Raw genomic sequence first — 19,092 nt, 5'->3', positions numbered from 1 at the left:
AATAAATATTTTTTTTTAAAAAAAGAATAATAACAACAACAACAGATATATAAATAAAGGGACAATATGATCACAGGCTTGATCATTGCCCTGATTGTATTGCTGACATCCATCTGTCTCAGGAGACAATGAAGCCCATTGATATGCATCTGAAAACACCTGCATACCTTAGGGGCATAAGCTCAGTGGTAGAGCAAATGGTTTGCATGCAGGAGCATCTGGCAACTCCAGTTCAAAAGATCTGAGAAAAAGACCTCAGAGAGCTTCTGCCATTCTGGCTCAGGATGACCCTTTAGAGGCAGAGATCTTGAGAAGTTTGCTAGAGTGGCTTTCAAGGTGCCTCAGTGAGTAGAGTGCATGCTTTGCAGGTATATTGCTATAAGTTTTTTGGGGGGGACCCTCTAAACCCTAGAATTTAATAAATGGGGTTTTTATTGTTTGGGCTGTGAAGGGAGAAATACAAGTTGCAGAGGAATTCCTGAGCTAACCTATGAAGCAGAGGACCAGGCCAAGCTAGGGCCATTAAGAAACAATACAGGGCTACAGAGGGCAATTGGCAAATCAAGAGAACTGTCCTCTCCCCTTGCCCTGATTTTGAAGGCTGGGGATTTTTGAGGTTGCCAGCGTAAGTGGGTGTGAGGTGACAGGAAAAGAATGTATTGAGCAAGATGTGCTGGGAAGAGGGGGGAGATGCCTTGGACTCCAGGGCTGCTCTGCTGTCGGGAACAAACCTCTCTCAAGATGACCATGCTGTAAGATCTGGACTCCCTCCATGCAGACTGAAGGTGTAAATATGGGAATAAATTGTACTTCTTAAAGCTACAGCAGTCTCCACTGCATTTTCAATTCTCCAAAGGAGCAGAGACCCTAGGGGCACGCTGGAACCCCCTCAGGAATACCACTCAGCAGAGAGTGGGGGTGACACCCAGCTTTTGTTACACTGGTGTAAGAAGTGGGAGCTGTGTGTCCTGGAGAGAAGGCCTGGGAGACCATGCTCCTGAAGTCAAAATGAAGGGGAGGAATAGCAGTATTCCTCAAGCTGATGGAGGAGCACCGAACGCAGCACCATGGGCAGCAGATGCAGTGGTTCATTGAAATGAGAATAAAGTGGGAAAGAAATCTCCTTGGAGAGCAAAGTGTGACTCCATGCCAGGCGCCACTGGCAGAAGAAAAAGGTGCCAAGGTGGCTGGAGGAGCTGCTAGTTGATCTCTCTCCTACTCCCGGAGTTCCAGCAGTGGAGAAAGAAAATGCCTCAGAGGAGAAAGGCTGGCCACCTGAGCTGCCTGACCCCTGGAAGCCTTCTGTGGAAGAGGAGGAAATGGAGGGGCCGGAGAGCCTGCCAGAGGAACCCGTGCCTGCGGAGGTGCCAGAAAGAGGGGAAACTGTTCCTGAGGAGTTGGGGGAGAAGCCAGCACCTATGGGAAAGGAAGATGTTGATTGTCTGTGCACAAGGGGAAATGGCGCTTTCTTCAGTGGAGGAAAACACCAAGGAGCAACTCCAGGCTTGCGTCCGCTCACTGCCAGGGGAGCAGTTGGCTCCTCCTGAGTTGGTTTCTCCGGAATTTCCCCGAGAGGAAGAGGGTGCCCAGGAGCAGCAATAGGCTTGTGTGCTGCAGAAGTGTGTGAGATAATAATTGCCAGTGGTTTTACCTCTTGGATGCCCCAAGATGGTCTGCAAGGGTTGGGGGGACCTGTCTTAATGCTGGGGGCAGCAGCCAGGATCACCCAGAGTCCAGTGGGTTTAAGGGAAGAAAGTGACTGGGGAAGTTACACGTCTTTGTTTAGCCCCATGAGTAAGGAAAGGGGGTGGGGTTCTGGCCACCCATGTGGATGGGGTGGGCCTGGAGATTCTGCAGAAAGTGCCCCAGGTAAAGCCTGGTGGCAGCATTTTGATTTGGAGTTTGGGGCAGGGGATGAAGTAAACTGGGCCCCAGGGAGGAGAAATGGAAAAGGGGATTCCCCCTTTGCCAGAGAGGAAGCAGCAGAGATCCTAAAATTGTGCTGGAATCCACACACATATTAAAAAAACGCTTTTTAAAAAAGTGTTTTTAAAAATACATTGAATTTTCCATTGCCGTCTAGTGTTACATTGCATATTGCACTTAAAACACACTTAAAACGTTGTATTGCTGAGACCTGTGTCTTGAGGTGGGACTGGAGGAGTTTGGGGCCTCTGAGCCACAAGCAGCAGGGAGGCAGAAATGAAATAGGAAGTCTCTAGAAAGACTGGACCTGTGATTTTTATCCCCTTCTTGTACTGAGAACTGTTTAATGATCTTTAAGATTGGCTTGGATTGATAACTTTATGTGGAAATTGCAAGACCAGGACTTCTGTGTAGCTGTGTAAGCTACTAGAATTAAGAGCTCTGTGGATACCCCAGGCAGGCTACTGCAGCAAGGGGGCGGAGCTTCCACTCTTGGGACGAAGTTCAGCAATCATCCTGAAATACAGTACTGTAATGTGTTTTTCTTTGTTTCCTTGCATGCTGCTGCTGCTTGCGAGGGGTTGGTAGTAAGTGTTTTGGTTAAATTAGCTTGTTCAGTGATGATTAAAACTGCTAATGGTGTTTAGGAATGTTCTGATAAGTAATGATGATAATGATGAAGGAAGGAGGGTCTTTGGATGAGGCAGCTGTGATACTGGGGCAGACATCCTGGCTTGAGTATGTCATGGAAACACATCATCTTGGCTGCCCAGTGTGGGTGACTGGGTAAGTGGCACTGGGAGGCTGAAACAGTGACCAGAATGTATCCCAAGAGTAGGCATAGGCCAACTCAGCCCTCCAGGTGTTTTGGGACTACAATTCCCATCATCTCTGACCTCTGGTCCTGTTAGCTAGGGATCGTGGGAGTTGCAGGTCAAAACATCTGGAGGGCTGAGTTTGCCTATGTCTGGACAAGAGGAAGGAAAAGGCCTGGAGAATTCCAGGGCAGCTGGAGATCATTTGGAGAGGAGCTGTTATTGTGTTTTCAAACATGTCCCTGTGCTATGATGTATTGAACTGAATGCTGCTAGTAACATTTCTGTTATTTCTTCTGCACAGCTATGGAAAGCTGTCCCTTTTTCTAAAAGGGGGGTGGTGTTATACATTTGGGGGGACCCCCAGAAACCCTAGAATTTAATAAATGGTGGAATTTTGATTATTTGCAATGTGAAGGGAGAAATACAAGCTGAAGAGGAATTCCTAAGCTAGCCTATGCAAAACAACCTGGCCAAGCGAGGGCCATTAAGAAACAACACAGGGCCACTGAGGACCATTGGCAATAGAAGAGAACTGCCCTCCCCCCTTGCCCTGAAGTTTGACTGGGGTTTGGACCTTTGCCAAGGTAGGTGACAGGAAAAGGTGACGAGCAAGGTGTGCTGGGAAGAAGAAAGAGAACCAAAAGAGAGAGATGGCTGAGTGCCTGGAACCCCCAGGAATCTAGCTCCTGCGCAGACACCCAACTTTTGTAAGAATATATTCAACCCCCATCCAAGAAGCCAGAGAGCTCAGTTGGAGGAGGCAGTAGTGGGTTAGAATAGACCAGCTGACTAACTTGGTGTTGGCATGATTCTCACCAGAGATGTACAAAGAAGTGGAAGTGTGGATATGCAGTATTATTTTAAATATAAAGGGTGGGTGGGGGGGAGAGACTCTGATAGGAAGGAAGGAAGAGTGGAACAATAGCCAGGACAAGAAGCATCCCAAGGTGCTAGACCAGGCCTGAGCAATTCACACATTTAGATAAAGCGTGTGGTGCCGGCCTCCTGGAACTATATCACTACAGAAAATGGAAAGTGAACGCCTGGGAGCAGGAGCCATGCAGCCTTCCTGTTATTGTTACCCCTGACCACAGACTGTGCTCCCAGAGGTTGACTGAGGTTGGGCAACCCTGGCCAGGCAAATAGACTCCATCTGTCATTATGTGATAGGAGCCTGTTCTTGTTTTTTGTTCAAAAAATGTTGCATTTTAATATCATTTTTTAATTAATAAGTCAGAGCTAGCAGGGAAGAAGTTGAAGAAGGAGCAAAAAGGGTTTTCTCTTGTGTGCTTGTGTTTCTTTGTGGCTGATTAGCTGTTTTCCCTGTGCAAAGGTCAGAGGGGGCAGGGTTTCTGTTGAGGAAGGTGATTAGCTGTGGGAGGAGCTTATCAGAGCTAGCAGGGCAGCGGCGCGCGCCTAGCGGCACGCGCAGTTTGATCCATCTTTTAGATTTAGGGGAGCTAGTCTGAAACGTTTGTTGGGGGAGACCTAGGTTTTTTGTAGGGGGAGTTATTTGTCCTGTCTGCACACTTTTTATGATGGAGGACCGCTGTAGCCAGCCCCAACGACACATTCTCAAGATGGAGGGGGAGGGAACAGCTGCTGTCGCCTGCGGTTCCTGCGCAATGTTTGCCATCTTGCCAAAGGTTGCAGGCAGCTTTACCTGCAGCAATTGCATGTTGATTGCCCTCTTAAAAGACAAAGTCCAGAAACTGGAGGAAAGGGTAGCTACGCTCCAAAGAATTAGAGAGCTGGAGCTCTTCTTGGAAGCAACAGACCACACCGCCTCCATCAAGGAGGAGACAGGGGACTCCCCAGAGAAGGAGGCTAGTTCACCAGCACAGGAGCCGGATATATGGAGAAACGTGACTCAAAGAAGTAGGAGGCCCAGGGTTCGTTCTGATTGTTTAGAATTACACAATCGCTTTGAGGTCCTCTCCCCTAGCATGGAAGACGAAGAGCAGACTCCATTTGAGGATCTCTCCCTCATTTCTGTCGATCAGGTAAATGAAGACGAGCAGCAAAGTCAGTCCTCAGGGAATGTGCAGGCGACCTTGGAACGGACAGCTCATGGAAGAACCCCGACCAAACCTAAGAGGAGGCGTGTAGTGGTGATAGGGGATTCCCTACTGAGGGGAACAGAAGCAGTGATTTGTGGGCCTGACAAGATGTCTCGGGAAGTGTGCTGTCTCCCCGGGGCTAAGATCCAAGATGTAACTGAACGACTGCAAGGAATCATAAAACCCACTGACAAATACCCCTTCCTCTTGGTTCATGTGGGAACCAATGACACTGCAAGCAATAGCCTCCAGAAGATCAAAAGAGACTACGAGGCTCTCGGCAGGAAATTGAAGCAACTAAATGCACAAATTGTCATCTCATCTCTCCTCCCAGTTGAACGACGTGGCCCAGGGAGAGAGGGGAAAATAGTGGAAGTGAACAGCTGGCTTCGCAGATGGTGTAAACAGGAACGGTTTGGATTCTTAGATCACGGACTGCAGTTTCTTGAAGATGGACTTCTGGCAAGCGATGGGCTGCACCTCACAACAGTTGGGAGAAATGTTTTTGCCAAAAATCTCAGAAACCTCATCAGGAGGGCTTTAAACTGACTAATGTGGGGGAGGGAGACAGTGCTCCTGAAGGTAGGAGCCTATCAATTGATGAAGATGATCATCCAAATGTCATAGACCAAATGGAGCAAACAGCACGCAGACCTAGTGGTGGGAGGAAAAAATCCTTAAATAAGAGACACGGGGGAATGATTAATGGACTTCAATGTCTGTACACTAATGCACAAAGCATGGGAAATAAACAAGATGAGCTTGAGCTCTTGGTACAGCAAACTAAATATGACATAATAGGCATCACTGAAACCTGGTGGGATAAGTCCCACGATTGGAATGTAATAATGGGGGGATACAATCTATTTCAGAGAAATAGACCAGACAAGAAAGGAGGAGGAGTGGCGTTATATGTCAGGGATGTGTATACCTGTGAAGAGATCCAAGATTTAGAACATCAAAGCCAAAGTGAGAGCATTTGGGTCAAAATTAAGGGAGAGAAGAATAACAGGGACCTCATTGTGGGAGTTTACTATAGATCCCCAAGCCAAACGGAGGACATAGATGATGCCTTCCTGGAACAGATGGCCAAGCATGCAAAAGGAAGGGAGATAGTAGTAATGGGGGACTTCAATTACCCGGATATTTGTTGGATGTCAAACTCAGCCAAGAGCATAAGGTCAAACAGATTCCTCACTGGCCTTGCAGACAACTTCATTGTCCAGAAAGTGGGAGAAGCAACAAGAGGAACAGCCATTTTAGATCAGGTCCTAACCAATGTTGATGACCTGGTTAGTGGGGTAGAAGTGGAAGGATCATTAGGCGCGAGTGATCATGCTCTTCTGAAGTTTACTATACAGCGGAAAGGAGCAGCCAAGCATACTAGGACTCAATTTCTTGACTTTAAGAAAGCCGACTTCATAAAACTTAGGGAAGTGCTGGGTGAGATCCCATGGACAGTAATACTAAAAGGAAAGGGAGTTCATGATGGCTGGGAGTTTGTTAAGAGGGAGATAGTAAAAGCACAACGTCAGGCAATACCAATGAGAGGGAAACATGGAAGGTGCCTAAAGAAGCCAGGGTGGCTATCTAAAGAACTTTTAACTGAGTTAAGATTAAAAAAGGATGTGTACAAAAAATGGAAAAGGGGGGAAACCACCAAAGAGGAATTCAAACAAATAGCCAGCACGTGTAGACACAAAGTCAGAAAAGCTAAAGCACAGAATGAACTCAGGCTTGCTAGAGAGGTTAAAAGCAACAAAAAAGGCTTCTATGGGTATGTTTGTAGCAAAAGGAAGAGCAAAGAAACAGTGGGGTCACTCAGAGGAGAAGATGGTGAAATGCAAACAGGGGACACAGAAAGGGCTGAACTCCTCAATGCCTTGTTTGCCTCAGTCTTCTCCGATAAGGAAAACAATGCCCGACCTGAAGAATTTGGAGCAAGTGATTCAGCAAAGGAAACACAGCCCAGAATAACTAAGGAGATAGTACAAGAATACTTGGCCAGTTTAGATGTATTCAAGTCTCCAGGGCCAGATGAACTGCATCCAAGAGTATTAAAAGAACTGGCAGATGTGATCTCAGAACCACTGGCAGTCATCTTTGAGAATTCCTGGAGAACAGGCGAAGTCCCGGCAGACTGGAGGAGGGCAAATGTTGTCCCTATTTTCAAAAAGGGGAAAAGAGAGGACCCAAATAATTACCGCCCAGTCAGTCTGACATCAATACCAGGGAAGATTCTGGAGCAGATCATTAAGCAAACAGTCTGTGCGCACCTAGAAAGGAATGCTGTGATCACCAATAGTCAGCATGGATTTCTGAAAAATAAGTCATGTCAGACTAACCTGATCTCGTTTTTTGACAGAATTACAAGCCTGGTAGATGAAGGGAACGCAGTGGATGTAGCCTACCTTGATTTCAGCAAGGCATTTGACAAGGTGCCCCATGATATTCTTGTAAAGAAACTGGTAAAATGTGGTCTTGACTATGCTACCACTCAGTGGATTTGTAACTGGATGACTGACCGAACCCAAAGAGTGCTCATCAATGGTTCCTCTTCATCCTGGAGAAGAGTGACTAGTGGGGTGCCACAGGGTTCTGTCTTGGGCCCGGTCTTATTCAACATCTTTATCAACGACTTGGATGATGGACTCAAGGGCATCCTGATCAAATTCGCAGATGACACCAAACTGGGAGGGGTGGCTAACACCCCAGAGGACAGGATCACACTTCAAAACGACCTTGACAGATTAGAGAACTGGGCCAAAACAAACAAGATGAATTTTAACAGGGAGAAATGTAAAGTATTGCACTTGGGCAAAAAAAATGAGAGGCACAAATACAAGATGGGGGACACCTGGCTTGAGAGCAGTACATGTGAAAAGGATCTAGGAGTCTTGGTTGACCACAAACTTGACATGAGCCAACAGTGTGACGCGGCAGCTAAAAAAGCCAATGCAATTCTGGGCTGCATCAATAGGAGTATAGCATCTAGATCAAGGGAAGTAATAGTGCCACTGTATTCTGCTCTGGTCAGACCTCACCTGGAGTACTGTGTCCAGTTCTGGGCACCACAGTTCAAGAAGGACACTGACAAACTGGAACGTGTCCAGAGGAGGGCAACCAAAATGGTCAAAGGCCTGGAAACGATGCCTTATGAGGAACGGCTAAGGGAGCTGGGCATGTTTAGCCTGGAGAAGAGGAGGTTAAGGGGTGATATGATAGCCATGTTCAAATATATAAAAGGATGTCACATAGAGGAGGGAGAAAGGTTGTTTTCTGCTGCTCCAGAGAAGCGGACACGGAGCAATGGATCCAAACTACAAGAAAGAAGATTCCACCTAAACATTAGGAAGAACTTCCTGACAGTAAGAGCTGTTCGACAGTGGAATTTGCTGCCAAGGAGTGTGGTGGAGTCTCCTACTTTGGAGGTCTTTTAGCAGAGGCTTGACAACCATATGTCAGGAGTGCTCTGATGGTGTTTCCTGCTTGGCAGGGGGTTGGACTCGATGGCCCTTGTGGTCTCTTCCAACTCTATGATTCTATGATTCTAAGTCTAGGTGCAAAAAGGAACAAAAGTGTCATAAAATGACAGAGCATTGCTATAAGAGTTTCCCACTTCAAAAATAATATTTAAAATGTTAAAGGAGTATTACATGCTGTCTTGGGAGTGCTAGGTTTCTAAGTATTATCTTTTGAAGTATTCTGAAATACAAAATAAATAATTTTTACAACACAACATTGACACTAGGAATTGCATTGCTGATGGGCACTAACCCAAAGGTGTCCTTGATGAAAACTAGTAAGTGGACAGGAAAAGAACCTACTCATGTGACCCTGACACAAAAACCTCACACATACACCTTGTAAAATAATAAATATTTACTACGCCCCTTGTCTCTTCCCCTGCTCTCCCCCCCACCTATCTTCTCCCCCAACCTTACACCTTCAAAGTCTCACATCAGATATAACCGATCTGTAAAAAGGACTTTATGATCTGAAAATAGAGATGATGTATGTACTTCTGTAACCCAAAAAACTTTAATGAAAACAATTTCTTTAAAAAGGTGTCCTTGATGGTGGCACAGCTACAATCTCTTGTTGTAATTGCGGTGGCATTTGCTATCATTAGGAAGATTGGCATTTCCTCCGAAACTCCCATACTGCAGTTTAAGCAGGTTCGTAGGGGGGGGGGGGCTCACCTGGTTTTACCCTGGATGAAACCTCCAGAGGGGCACCATGGAGACTCCCAGGCTGTGTGAGATTCCTCCGACTGCTCTTTGGTGATCCCTCCTAGCCGAGTAAGATTGTCTTCCATGAACACGGTTTTAACAGTGAGTCCGTAAGTGACTGTGGAGGCCAATTCTGGATCCACACGTCCTTCTACAATGGGGACATTGGTTTCTGGGCAGGAGTTGATCACGGTGTGGATTTGTCAAGCGTGCCTTCTTCTTAGTACGTTTCTCCCTTGCGTCCTGAGTTTGAGTGTCTTCAAAGCCCATGACACCTTTGGAGCACTCGCAGGCCAGTTGTCAGTGTTTATACTACATTTTTTAAGATTTGCCTTGACACAGTCTTTAAACCTCTTTTGTTGACCACCAGCATTACGCTTTCCATTTTTAAGTTTGGGATAGAGTACCGTATTTTTCGCTCCATAGGACGCACTTTTTCCCTCCTAAAAAGTAAGGGGAAAAGTCTGTGCGTCTTATGGAGCGAATGTGTGTTCCCTGGAGCCAAATCGCTGTTGTCCTGTGCTCCTGGGCTGCTCTTTGGGGGTGGGGGGAGGAGCCACGGTGCTCTGCCGGCAGCCTCTGCTTTCCCCGAAGTCCCGACAAGGTTTGCAAGCAGCGGGAAGGCTGTGCGCTCCCGGGCTGCTCTTTGGGGGTGGGGGGAGGAGCCACGCGGCTCTACCGGCAGCCTCTGCTTCCCCTGAAGTCCCGACAAGGTTTGCAAGGTTTGCAGAGGGAAGGCTGTGTGCTGCTGAGGTGCTTTTTGGGGGTGGGGGGAGGAGCCACACTGCTCTGCCTACAGCCTTTGCTTTCCCCTGAAGTCCCGACAAGGTTTGCAAGGTTTGCAAGCAGAGGGAAGATTGTGTGCTGCTGGGGTGCTTTGTGGGGGTGGGGTGGGGAGCTACACTGCTCTGCCTACAGACTTTGCTTTCCCCTGAAGTCCGGACAAGGTTTGCAAGGTTTGCAAGCAGAGGGAAGACTGTGTGCTGCTGGGGTGCTTTTTGGGAGTGGGGGGAGGAGCCACACTGCTCTGCCTACAGACTTTGCTTTCCCCTGAAGTCCCGACAAGGTTTGCAAGGTTTGCAAGCAGAGGGAAGGCTGTGTGCTCCTGGGGTGGAGGGTGGGGGTGGGGAGCAGCAAATTGCTGTCTCTCAGTGCCTCCTAATTCAACTGCAAAGGATTGCCTAACTGGATTCTGAGCTCCATTTGAAGTTTAAAAATAGTAAGTTTGGGGATTTCTTCAAGTAGCAGTTTTGGGGAAATAGTCATAAATACATGCAAAGCATCTCTACAAACCAGTAATAGTAATTTCAGCTAAAACTGAGCAGGTATCTGGCTCAGGAACAGTTTAAACTGCACAGCTATAACCAGACATCCTGTGTGTGTGTGGACCATGTTCCTAGTAGCTAATCTTTACTGCTGAAAAGAGGCTCTGATATTCCACTCCAACTCTATAATTCATTATACAAATTCTTACAAGTACAGTCCACCTATACTAAACCAAAAACATTGTGTTCTCTTGGTATTGAATGGAAGCTATTTATCTGCCCTCTTTTCCTCCTCTGTTCTTTGCTCAGTCACTCCATTTTGAATCTTCCTTTCAAAACAACCATGCCTGTTTTGAGAAAACTTCAGAGATTTACGAACTGGAGCACAATCATTTGATCTTTAGCTTCACAGTATTTTAATATTCTTTTGGAAGCCGCCCAGAGTGGCTGGGGAGGCCCAGCCAGATGGGCGGGGTATAAATAATAAATTATTATTATCATCATCATCATCATCATCATCATCATCATCATCATCTTTTTGCTGTTCCCCCATACTCCAAGCACTTCTCATTTGCACAGCCCTGGTTTCTCTCCCTGACTATTAATATTCTTGATTAATAACAGTAAAATGCTCAAATTTTAGTTTTTGTGACTGCTGCCAATACTGACTTCCCAATGATAACGAAAACAGCTACATTATAATGGAATGTGTCCTTTTTCCATTCTCATCATTATATACCATGGCTCGCTTTAAAGCAGCAAAGTGGACAGAAGCAACACACTTTGCTGTTTTAAATAGTTTAGTACAAAATTTGAGTCAGATTTTTTTTCTTGTTTTCCTGCTCTAAAAACTTGGTGCGTCTTTTGGTCAGGAGCGTCCTATGGAGCGAAAAATACGGTAGTTGCTTTGGAAGACGATCATCAGGCATCCGCACAACATGACCAGTCCAACGCAGTTGATGTTGAAGAATCGTTGCTTCAACACTGGTGATCTTTGCTTCTTCCAGTACACTGATATTAGTTCGCCTGTCTTCCCAAGTGACGTGTAAAAGTTTTTGGAGACACCATTGATGGAATCTTTCAAGGAGTTGGAGATGGCATTTATAAGTGGTCCATGTTTCACAATCATATAGTAATGTTGGTAGTACAATAGCTTTGTAAACAAGCATTTTGGTTTCCCTGTGAATGTCCCGGTCCTCAAACACTGCACTTCAATCAGGAGAAAGCTGCACTTGCAGAGCTCAGGTGATGCTGGATTTCGGCATCAGTGTTGGCCCTTGTGGAAAGATAACTGCCTAGGTAGGAGAAGTGATCGACATTTTCCAATGTTACACCATTGAGTTGGATTTGTGGCGCTGCAGAGGGGTTATTTTGTACTTGTTGGTGCAGCACTTTGGTTTTTTGGATGTTGAGTGATAGGCCAAGCTTTTCGTAAGCTTCTGTAAAGATATTTAGGATGGTTTGTAGGTCATCCTCTGAGCGTGCGCACACTACGTTGTCATCAGCATACTGAAGCTCTATAACGGAAGTTACGGTAACCTTACTCTTTGCTTTCAGCCTGCTCAGATTGAAGAGCTTTCCATCTGTTCGGTATATGATTTCTACTCCGGTGGGGAGTTTCCCTTTGACAAAGTGTAGGATCATGGCAATGAAAATAATTAATAGAGTTGGGGCAATAACACAACCCTGTTTAACACCTGATCCCACTGTCAATGGTTCACTTTGAGAGCCATTGTTATCTGCGATTGTTGCTGTCATATTATCATGGAGGAGCCAAATGACATTTACAAATTTATCTGGACGGCCAATTTTCAGGACAGTTCACAGGGCATTATGATTTACTGTGTCGAAAGCCTTAGTCAGGTCAATAAACACCATTGGTTTTGTCTCTGCATATTTCTTGAAGCTGTCGAGTGGTGAAAATCATGTTCACTGTCGCCCTAGAAGGTTGAAAACCATTTTGGGATTCAGGAAGGGTCACCTTGGATATTGTTACGAGATAGTTTGCTAAGATCCTTGCAAGAATTTTGCCGGCCGCAGCTAATAGAGAGATGCCTCGATAGTTTCCACAATCAGTTCTGTCACATTTTTAAAGAGATTGATAATTTTGGCATCCCTAAAGTCTGCTGGGATCTCTTCTCTTTCCCAGATTTTTTCAATAAGCTTGTGAAGTTGTTGTGGAAGTTCAATTCTGCCCACTTTGAAGATTTCGGCCTCCTTGGCTCTGGAGTCTAAAAGCATCCAGCATCTCAGAGATCAATTAAAAGCGGTAAAGAGATCAGAACACCACCTCCTGTATCTTTCGGAAACAGGAGCTTTTGTCATGATTAGACAATATAAATGGCAAATTCACAAGATAAGCACTTTGAAGTATTGTTTGCTTGTAATATGTTTTCTCTGTGTGTGTGTGTGTGTGTGTGTGTTGAATGTGTCTGTATCTAGAGGACAACTTACTTGTATGTAAAGAGGGCACTGTGTAAAGATTGTACAGTCTTATACTGCAGTCTTAAGCATTTTTATTCAGAAGTAAGTCTCACTGAGTTCAACAGGACTTACCGTACTCTCTGGTATGTGTCTGATCATTATCACAGTTTCTATTATAATATATGCACAAGGGGGTGCTAGACTGAGTCTTTGACCCAGATGAAAGAAAGCCTAGTTTTGCCCCTGGTTTAAGTGCTCGGAAAATTGTGATTTCACACAGTGATTGATTGGTTTTACTTACCTATATTCCGCTTTTCCACAATGGGCTGTACCCAAAGCAGCCTATGGCAAACATTCAGGACATCGATAGAGTGCATGGAAATACAAATATGTAATACAAAACAAGTCAGTAAATTAAAAATAACAAATATCCAACAATTTAACAAACACAGAATAAATTCAGTATTACAAAGAAAAAAATAATCTCGACATACATAAATGCATAAATACAAAACAAAAATGAGAGTTAACTGACAATAACATTTCTAGTGCTGGTCTTGCTGCTGCGCTCCAGGTGTGCTTCAGAGAGGGGGAGATGACACACCGCTGCCTCTCCTCCTGAGGAGGTTGATAACAGTAAAATAGAAATGTCAGAGAGAGCAATGGTGGTCAGTCTGTTCCCTCGCCTCTTGGAAGTGCCAACTGCTGGTACAGGTCTTGCTGCACTTCAGGGACCCCTCAGCATCCTGGCCGAAGTACAGTTCAGAGGGGAGGGGTCCTCTCACCAGGCTAGGTGACCTACAAAGGGTATGAAATCAAGATTGGCCGCAACAACAGACTCACCAGTGTATATTTCCCATTGTTAAATAACAAAAGAAACAGAACATTCCAGGGTTTTGAAAGGCTCTTAATATATTTGTGGTCAATATAAACTATATCAAACTATTTGGAAATGAATTCCTTTGGGTGGTCAGGAAAAAGTGAGCTTTGCTCCCAGGCCCAATTTCCAAGCTTTCTAGGTGTGCCATCTTCTCAGTTATGTCCTTTCTCCTTCCTTAGTGGAGTTGTCTCACATGCTGCCTCCTGAGGCTGCTCAGCCTGAGGCGAAGCCAGAGCCCTCTCTTGAATCCCTGGCAGATATTGAGAAAGAGAAGCAGCTAATTCGAGAAGTAAGTTGGTGCAACCACATCTTCTGGCAATAGGGACGGGTGGGATTCCAGTACAGTCTTCCTTGCACAAACTTGCCAGGTAACTTTTCTAATTAGCTGAACCACACATATTATGGTTTAAATTATGTTCCATCATCTATTAAATATTTATCTTTTGTCAAGAATTTGCTGAGTTTAGTACCTAGCTTTTGGTAATATGCCTTTATATTTTTCTGCTGTGGTTATTGTACCAATGTTTTGAGATACTGTTGTTTTAGTATATGCTGCTTTAGTGTATTTTATAAACCACCCTGGAATTGGATAACGAAGGGTTTATCATTATTTTAATAACTTACTAACTAACCAACCAACCTATATGCGTATGTGTATGTATCAGCATCATTGAGAAAACACCCGAGAAACTAGTGACAATGCTAGGTGGACCCTCTTTGGGAGAGCAGTCCACAGATAGGTCATCACAACTGAAAAGATCTTTTCTCCTGACTACTTGATTGCCAGAGTTTGACCTTCTGATTTTAGCTGTGGTCCTAAGCACAGCTATTTGAAAATAATAATAATGAACAAACCTCTAATGATATCCATGGTATTTCCTTCTAGTTAAATATGCTTAGCAAAGTTTACTTTAAGGCTAAGTTTCTTAAAAATCTAAAGTTTTCAATTCTCTTGAAAATATAAATGAGCAAAACCACTGTGTGTCCTCCCTCAACAAATATTCTCTAGAGTTGGAATGTGCCACACCAGGATCCCTCAGCTGTTTTCCTTGACCTTTTCAGGAGTATGAGGAGAGGCTGGCGCGGCTGAAGGCTGACTACGAAGCGGAACAAGAGTCTCGTGCCCGGCTGGAGGAGGATATCAGCGCCTTGAGGAATGCTTATGACATGAAGTTCCATACTTTAGATGAGAACCTCCAAAAGGAAGCAGGTATAGCCATGAAGCCAGAAGAGCGGCTGAATAATGTTCCTTTGAGTTGGAAGGGGTGGGGTGGCCTTGCACATCTCTATGACCAGCAGTTAGATTATGTTTAATAATTTCAGGTTATTAAGTTTCAGGTTAAATTATGCAAAGTAGTAAAATTAAAAGAACAAATGATGCAAACTAGGAGACTGTAGGCTGCACTCTTGAATAGGATTAGGATGTACTATTTTGACGCTTCTTTGGTTCCAGAGATGGTGCTCAGAGCCAGCTGCTCCACCAGCTGATATTTTTAAATTAAAGGAAAAAGCTCCTGGCCTGATTTGTTGACAGTCTTATCATTTGAGGAACAGGAAATGCTCAAGACATCCTCTTGTTTGAGCCCAGGGCCTTACTTATGAGTAAGGTCATTCCCCATTCTGGCGTTAAAATCCCCACATACAATAAGAAGGTAGTTAGGATATCCAGTAGAGACTCTGTCCAACACTCTCCTATCCTTTGCCAAATCTCTGCTGTCATGTCTGAGGGTGATACAAATCAACGGACGCAGCTTGTGAGCCCGGATGGTTAGCACCTGGTCCTCTATCTCTGCGATCTCTGCATCTACAGTGACAGATTTCTGAATAGCTGAACTGCCACTTCCACGCCTGAGCAAGGAAATTTTCTGGGCAGGTTCCTCCCATGTCCTAAAGCCCTGGAGCTTTAGAGAGTTTGTCTCCAGGAGCCAAATCTCCTGCAGACAGACTATGTCAAATGTGTGTCGGTACCTTTTAAAATCTGGGTCAGCTAATTTGTTCCTCCAGCCTGCAATATTCAAGATAAAAGTTTTAGGGGCTGGGCTAATTCTTTAATGGTCAATAGTCAATCTGCAGGAGAATCTACCAATAAGGTGTGTCTGTTTCCTACCCGCCAGTTGGAAATCGACAGCTGATGGTATTCATTTATACCTTTTAACCTGAGGACCCTCTTTTGAGGCAACTTCTGTGCAATATGACGAGGAAGAGACTGGTTCTTTAAAGAAATCGTGGTTGCTGTTGTTGCCTTTTAGAATGTTTTAAGGCTTTGTTATTATTGTTGCTCTATTTATTATTCTGTTGTCTTAGTTATTGAAAGTGCCCACAGTATTGTATGGAAGGCAAAGTAGATATTTTAGAAGTCAATATATAAATGTATAAAATTGCATCACTCTCAGTTAAAAACTACTGCCTCTCTCAAGCTTAACAGAGCTTCAGGATAAAACTCATTTTTTCTTTGCATTTCCTTTATTTTCTCTAGAAACCACCCAGACAGTTGAAGCCATTGCTGACCAAGCTTCTTTGCCTCCAGGCCTTGCTAAAGAAACTGAAGTGTCAGCCAAGGTACCCAGGAAGGTGAACTTCCCTCAACAGATGAAATGATGGCCATGCATACAAATACTTCTAAAATGACACAGGGTCTGTGTAACGTGAACCACCGATGGCCATGCAGAGTAGCTCCGTCACCGGAGACTGGAGTGTGTTTCAGTTGGAGGCGATTTGGATTTAATAATAATAGCCATTTAATAATATACCATTTATATCACTGCATTTAGGTATCATGATAGAAACCATGACTTTTTGTCGACTTAGGTACACCCTCCTCCCCTTCCTTTCCCTCTCTTTAGGAGCAGCTGCAAAGAGACTGGCCACTTCTGCTTCTGTCTTTGACTGACTGCAGTTTAGCATTATGCCCAACCCTAAACCATGGTTATTCTTAGCTATGGGCTTGTGAAGCAAGCCAACTTCTTAAACCAAATTTTTAAGTAGGTTTGTTAATATTTATTGTGTTCTTTATGCAATAAGCTGTGCTTAATAAATAAAACCCCCAGATGTGAATGCTTCTAAATTTCTCTTTGCAGCTACAGCATAGGTGGGAGAAGAGAGGGGAGGGGAGCGTCCAAGCCCAAGGCCTGCCTATTCTGATTACTGTCACAATAAACTGTGGATTATCATGACATTGAAACATAGCCCTTGGTGTAATTCTTACAAGAGCCAGGTAAATTAGGTCAGCAAGGGGGGATAGTGACTTCCCAAAAGCTTTTTAGCAGGTTCACAGCAGAGTAGTCTTTTAGTCACAAACCACTTCTCAACCATTATATCTTACAGGTTAGCCCTGCTTGAATATATGCTGTGTTGTGGTGTACTCAGACGCAGCAGTGGCATCTTAAAGACAAACCAATTTATTTTAGTATAAGTTTTCAAGGACTACTCTAATCCATTATACCAACTCCAAGTTATTAGAGGGACCCAGTGGTGGCCCATCCTGTGAAGTGAAGTGAAACAGAAATGTGCGTCTGCCCCCCCCCCCGACTGCTGCCACCAGAATGCCTCCTTTCGCTGATGCTTTAAGCACCCTTCGTGGTGCTTAATTATGGGATTCAAGTGAATTTAATGAACTGTGTCCAATGTAACAAATGATTAAAGCCAGTACTTTTATATATTTAGTTCCATGAGATAACTTCGAGTAAGGAATTATACTTGAAGTTAATAGGTATTCTCCTGGATTAAAACAGTTTTGAAAACCAGACTAAGGGCTCATCCAGATGTCTGCTTCTCCCACGATTTCTAGGCATGGGTCTCAGAGGTTTTCCCCAGGAAAACACGTTGTTTACTGCTGAATCGGAACAAACAACAATCCTCAGAAAAACCAATTGTTTGTTCCAATTCTACAGTAAGCAGCGGGTTTTCCTGGGGAAAGTGGTGGGACAAAAAAAGGACCTCTGTGACCCATACCTAGAAATCATAGGACAAATGGAAGTGTGGATGAGTCCTTCAAGCACATGTGTGTTTATTTAGAAGTGAGTCCCACTAAGGTCTCCAGTAAGTGGCATAGGATTACACCCAGGCTTTGCTCAGGAATAAATCCCACTGAAATAAGTGAGACTAATTCTGGGTAAACATGCTTTAGTTGAGATTCCTACACTGCAGTGTGCATTGTGAAGTCAGCAGCTCAGTTTCTCTGCTGGTTGATAATAGAAGCATTTCACTGTTGCCCAGCAACTTCAGGGCATGTCCAGGGAGCAAACGGTTTCCTCTCCCTTTCCTCTCCCAGAACCTTGCGCAACAGCTGGGTTGGCTGGGACTGAAGTATGGCAGCAGCAAAACCAACAGCAGTAGTAACCAAACGCTGGGTGCACAATGCTCCAGCAAGCCTTGACCTCAGACTTCAGGCTGTGTGTCCAGTGGATGGGCCAGTCTTTGTTTCCTTTCTCCCAATCCCTTCTGGGAGACAGGCAAAATATAGGATGTTGAATTTTGGAAACTTGTATGTGAATCAGCTTCAGTCCATCCCTCAATGTGGATATCATGCATATTCAGAATGGCTGCCTCCTATTTTCCCTTACACTCAGGAGTCCAACACAACTGAGCCGCCTCTTCCTTCTGTGGCCCAGAATTTGGAGAAAGCTGTCAGACCGGGGACACCTGGGACTGATGTGGCTGAGGAACTCCCAGTGGCAGTGAACCAGCAGCAAGTACTTGCCAGGTTGGTGTGAGGAATAGACAGACCATCAAGGGGTGCAAGGTTTGCTGGACTTGCTCCTTTGCTCCGATCCAGAGAGGCTCCCGTGTGGGCCCTCGAGGCCTGAAGCAGACACTGTTCCATTTTCCTTCCGTGTTGGGGGAGTGGAGTCCCCGCATGCACCTTCATTTCATTTCATTTTTAATGTGTATGCCCCCTTTCTATATCTATGCACAAGTCAATTTACAAGCTGAAGAAAGAACAAAAGATCATGCACCTCCTCCAATACAAAAAAGTCGTAATAAAAACCTAACTTTAGAATAAACAACTTACATCATATAAAGTAATCCATTAGAATATAATAGTGCACAATAAAATTAAATGTCAGTAAATAAGAGTGAATTTCTGTTTAATTATTAACAATTACAATAAATAATTGCTAAACTATAATCAATAATAATAATAATAACAGCAAAACACAATACATACAAAACCATGTAAAAGGATCAAACTGAGAAACAAAGACGCACAACTTATAAAATTATTAAAAAAGAAAAGCCCTGAACTCCTCTCTTTGCCTCTGCTTCTGCTTGTCTTACAAGTCATGGTCTGGGAAAGGCTCCTTGGCCTGCGGGGGGGGGGGGGGGAGGCAAGGCAGGTGGGAAAAGCCATTGCCTGGTGGCCAACACAGTTTCTCTCCCCACACCTTGACTGGGCATGCCAAGGCAATGTCTGTGGAGGATTCTGTTGTTCAGAAGGTAGAAGGTCTGTGACCTGAATGGCAACTTCTTCCTCCCTCAAGACAGTGG

General features: G+C 44.7%; 1 protein-coding gene across 8 annotated transcripts in view; it reads left to right on the top strand.

Moving 5' to 3' along the window:
- KIF17 (kinesin family member 17) overlaps nucleotides 1-19,092 on the top strand; it is a 50,980-nt gene that overhangs the window by 21,798 nt on the left and 10,090 nt on the right. For 6 of the 8 annotated variants that reach the window (XM_081177364.1, XM_081177363.1, XM_081177367.1 and 3 more), the window contains 4 exons: nucleotides 13,785-13,894; nucleotides 14,668-14,815; nucleotides 16,082-16,176; nucleotides 18,174-18,307. In XM_081177364.1, the coding sequence (XP_081033490.1) occupies nucleotides 13,785-13,894; nucleotides 14,668-14,815; nucleotides 16,082-16,176; nucleotides 18,174-18,307 (487 nt within the window). The remainder of the gene's footprint in view (nucleotides 1-13,784; nucleotides 13,895-14,667; nucleotides 14,816-16,081; nucleotides 16,177-18,173; nucleotides 18,308-19,092) is intronic. The other 2 variants (XM_081177369.1, XM_081177368.1) reach the window with 1 other exon arrangement.

The sequence above is a fragment of the Podarcis bocagei genome (assembly GCF_964188305.1).
Source record: "Podarcis bocagei genome assembly, chromosome: 17".
Lineage (NCBI taxonomy): Eukaryota > Metazoa > Chordata > Lepidosauria > Squamata > Lacertidae > Podarcis > Podarcis bocagei.
This window is presented reverse-complemented; position numbering and strand designations above follow the sequence as displayed.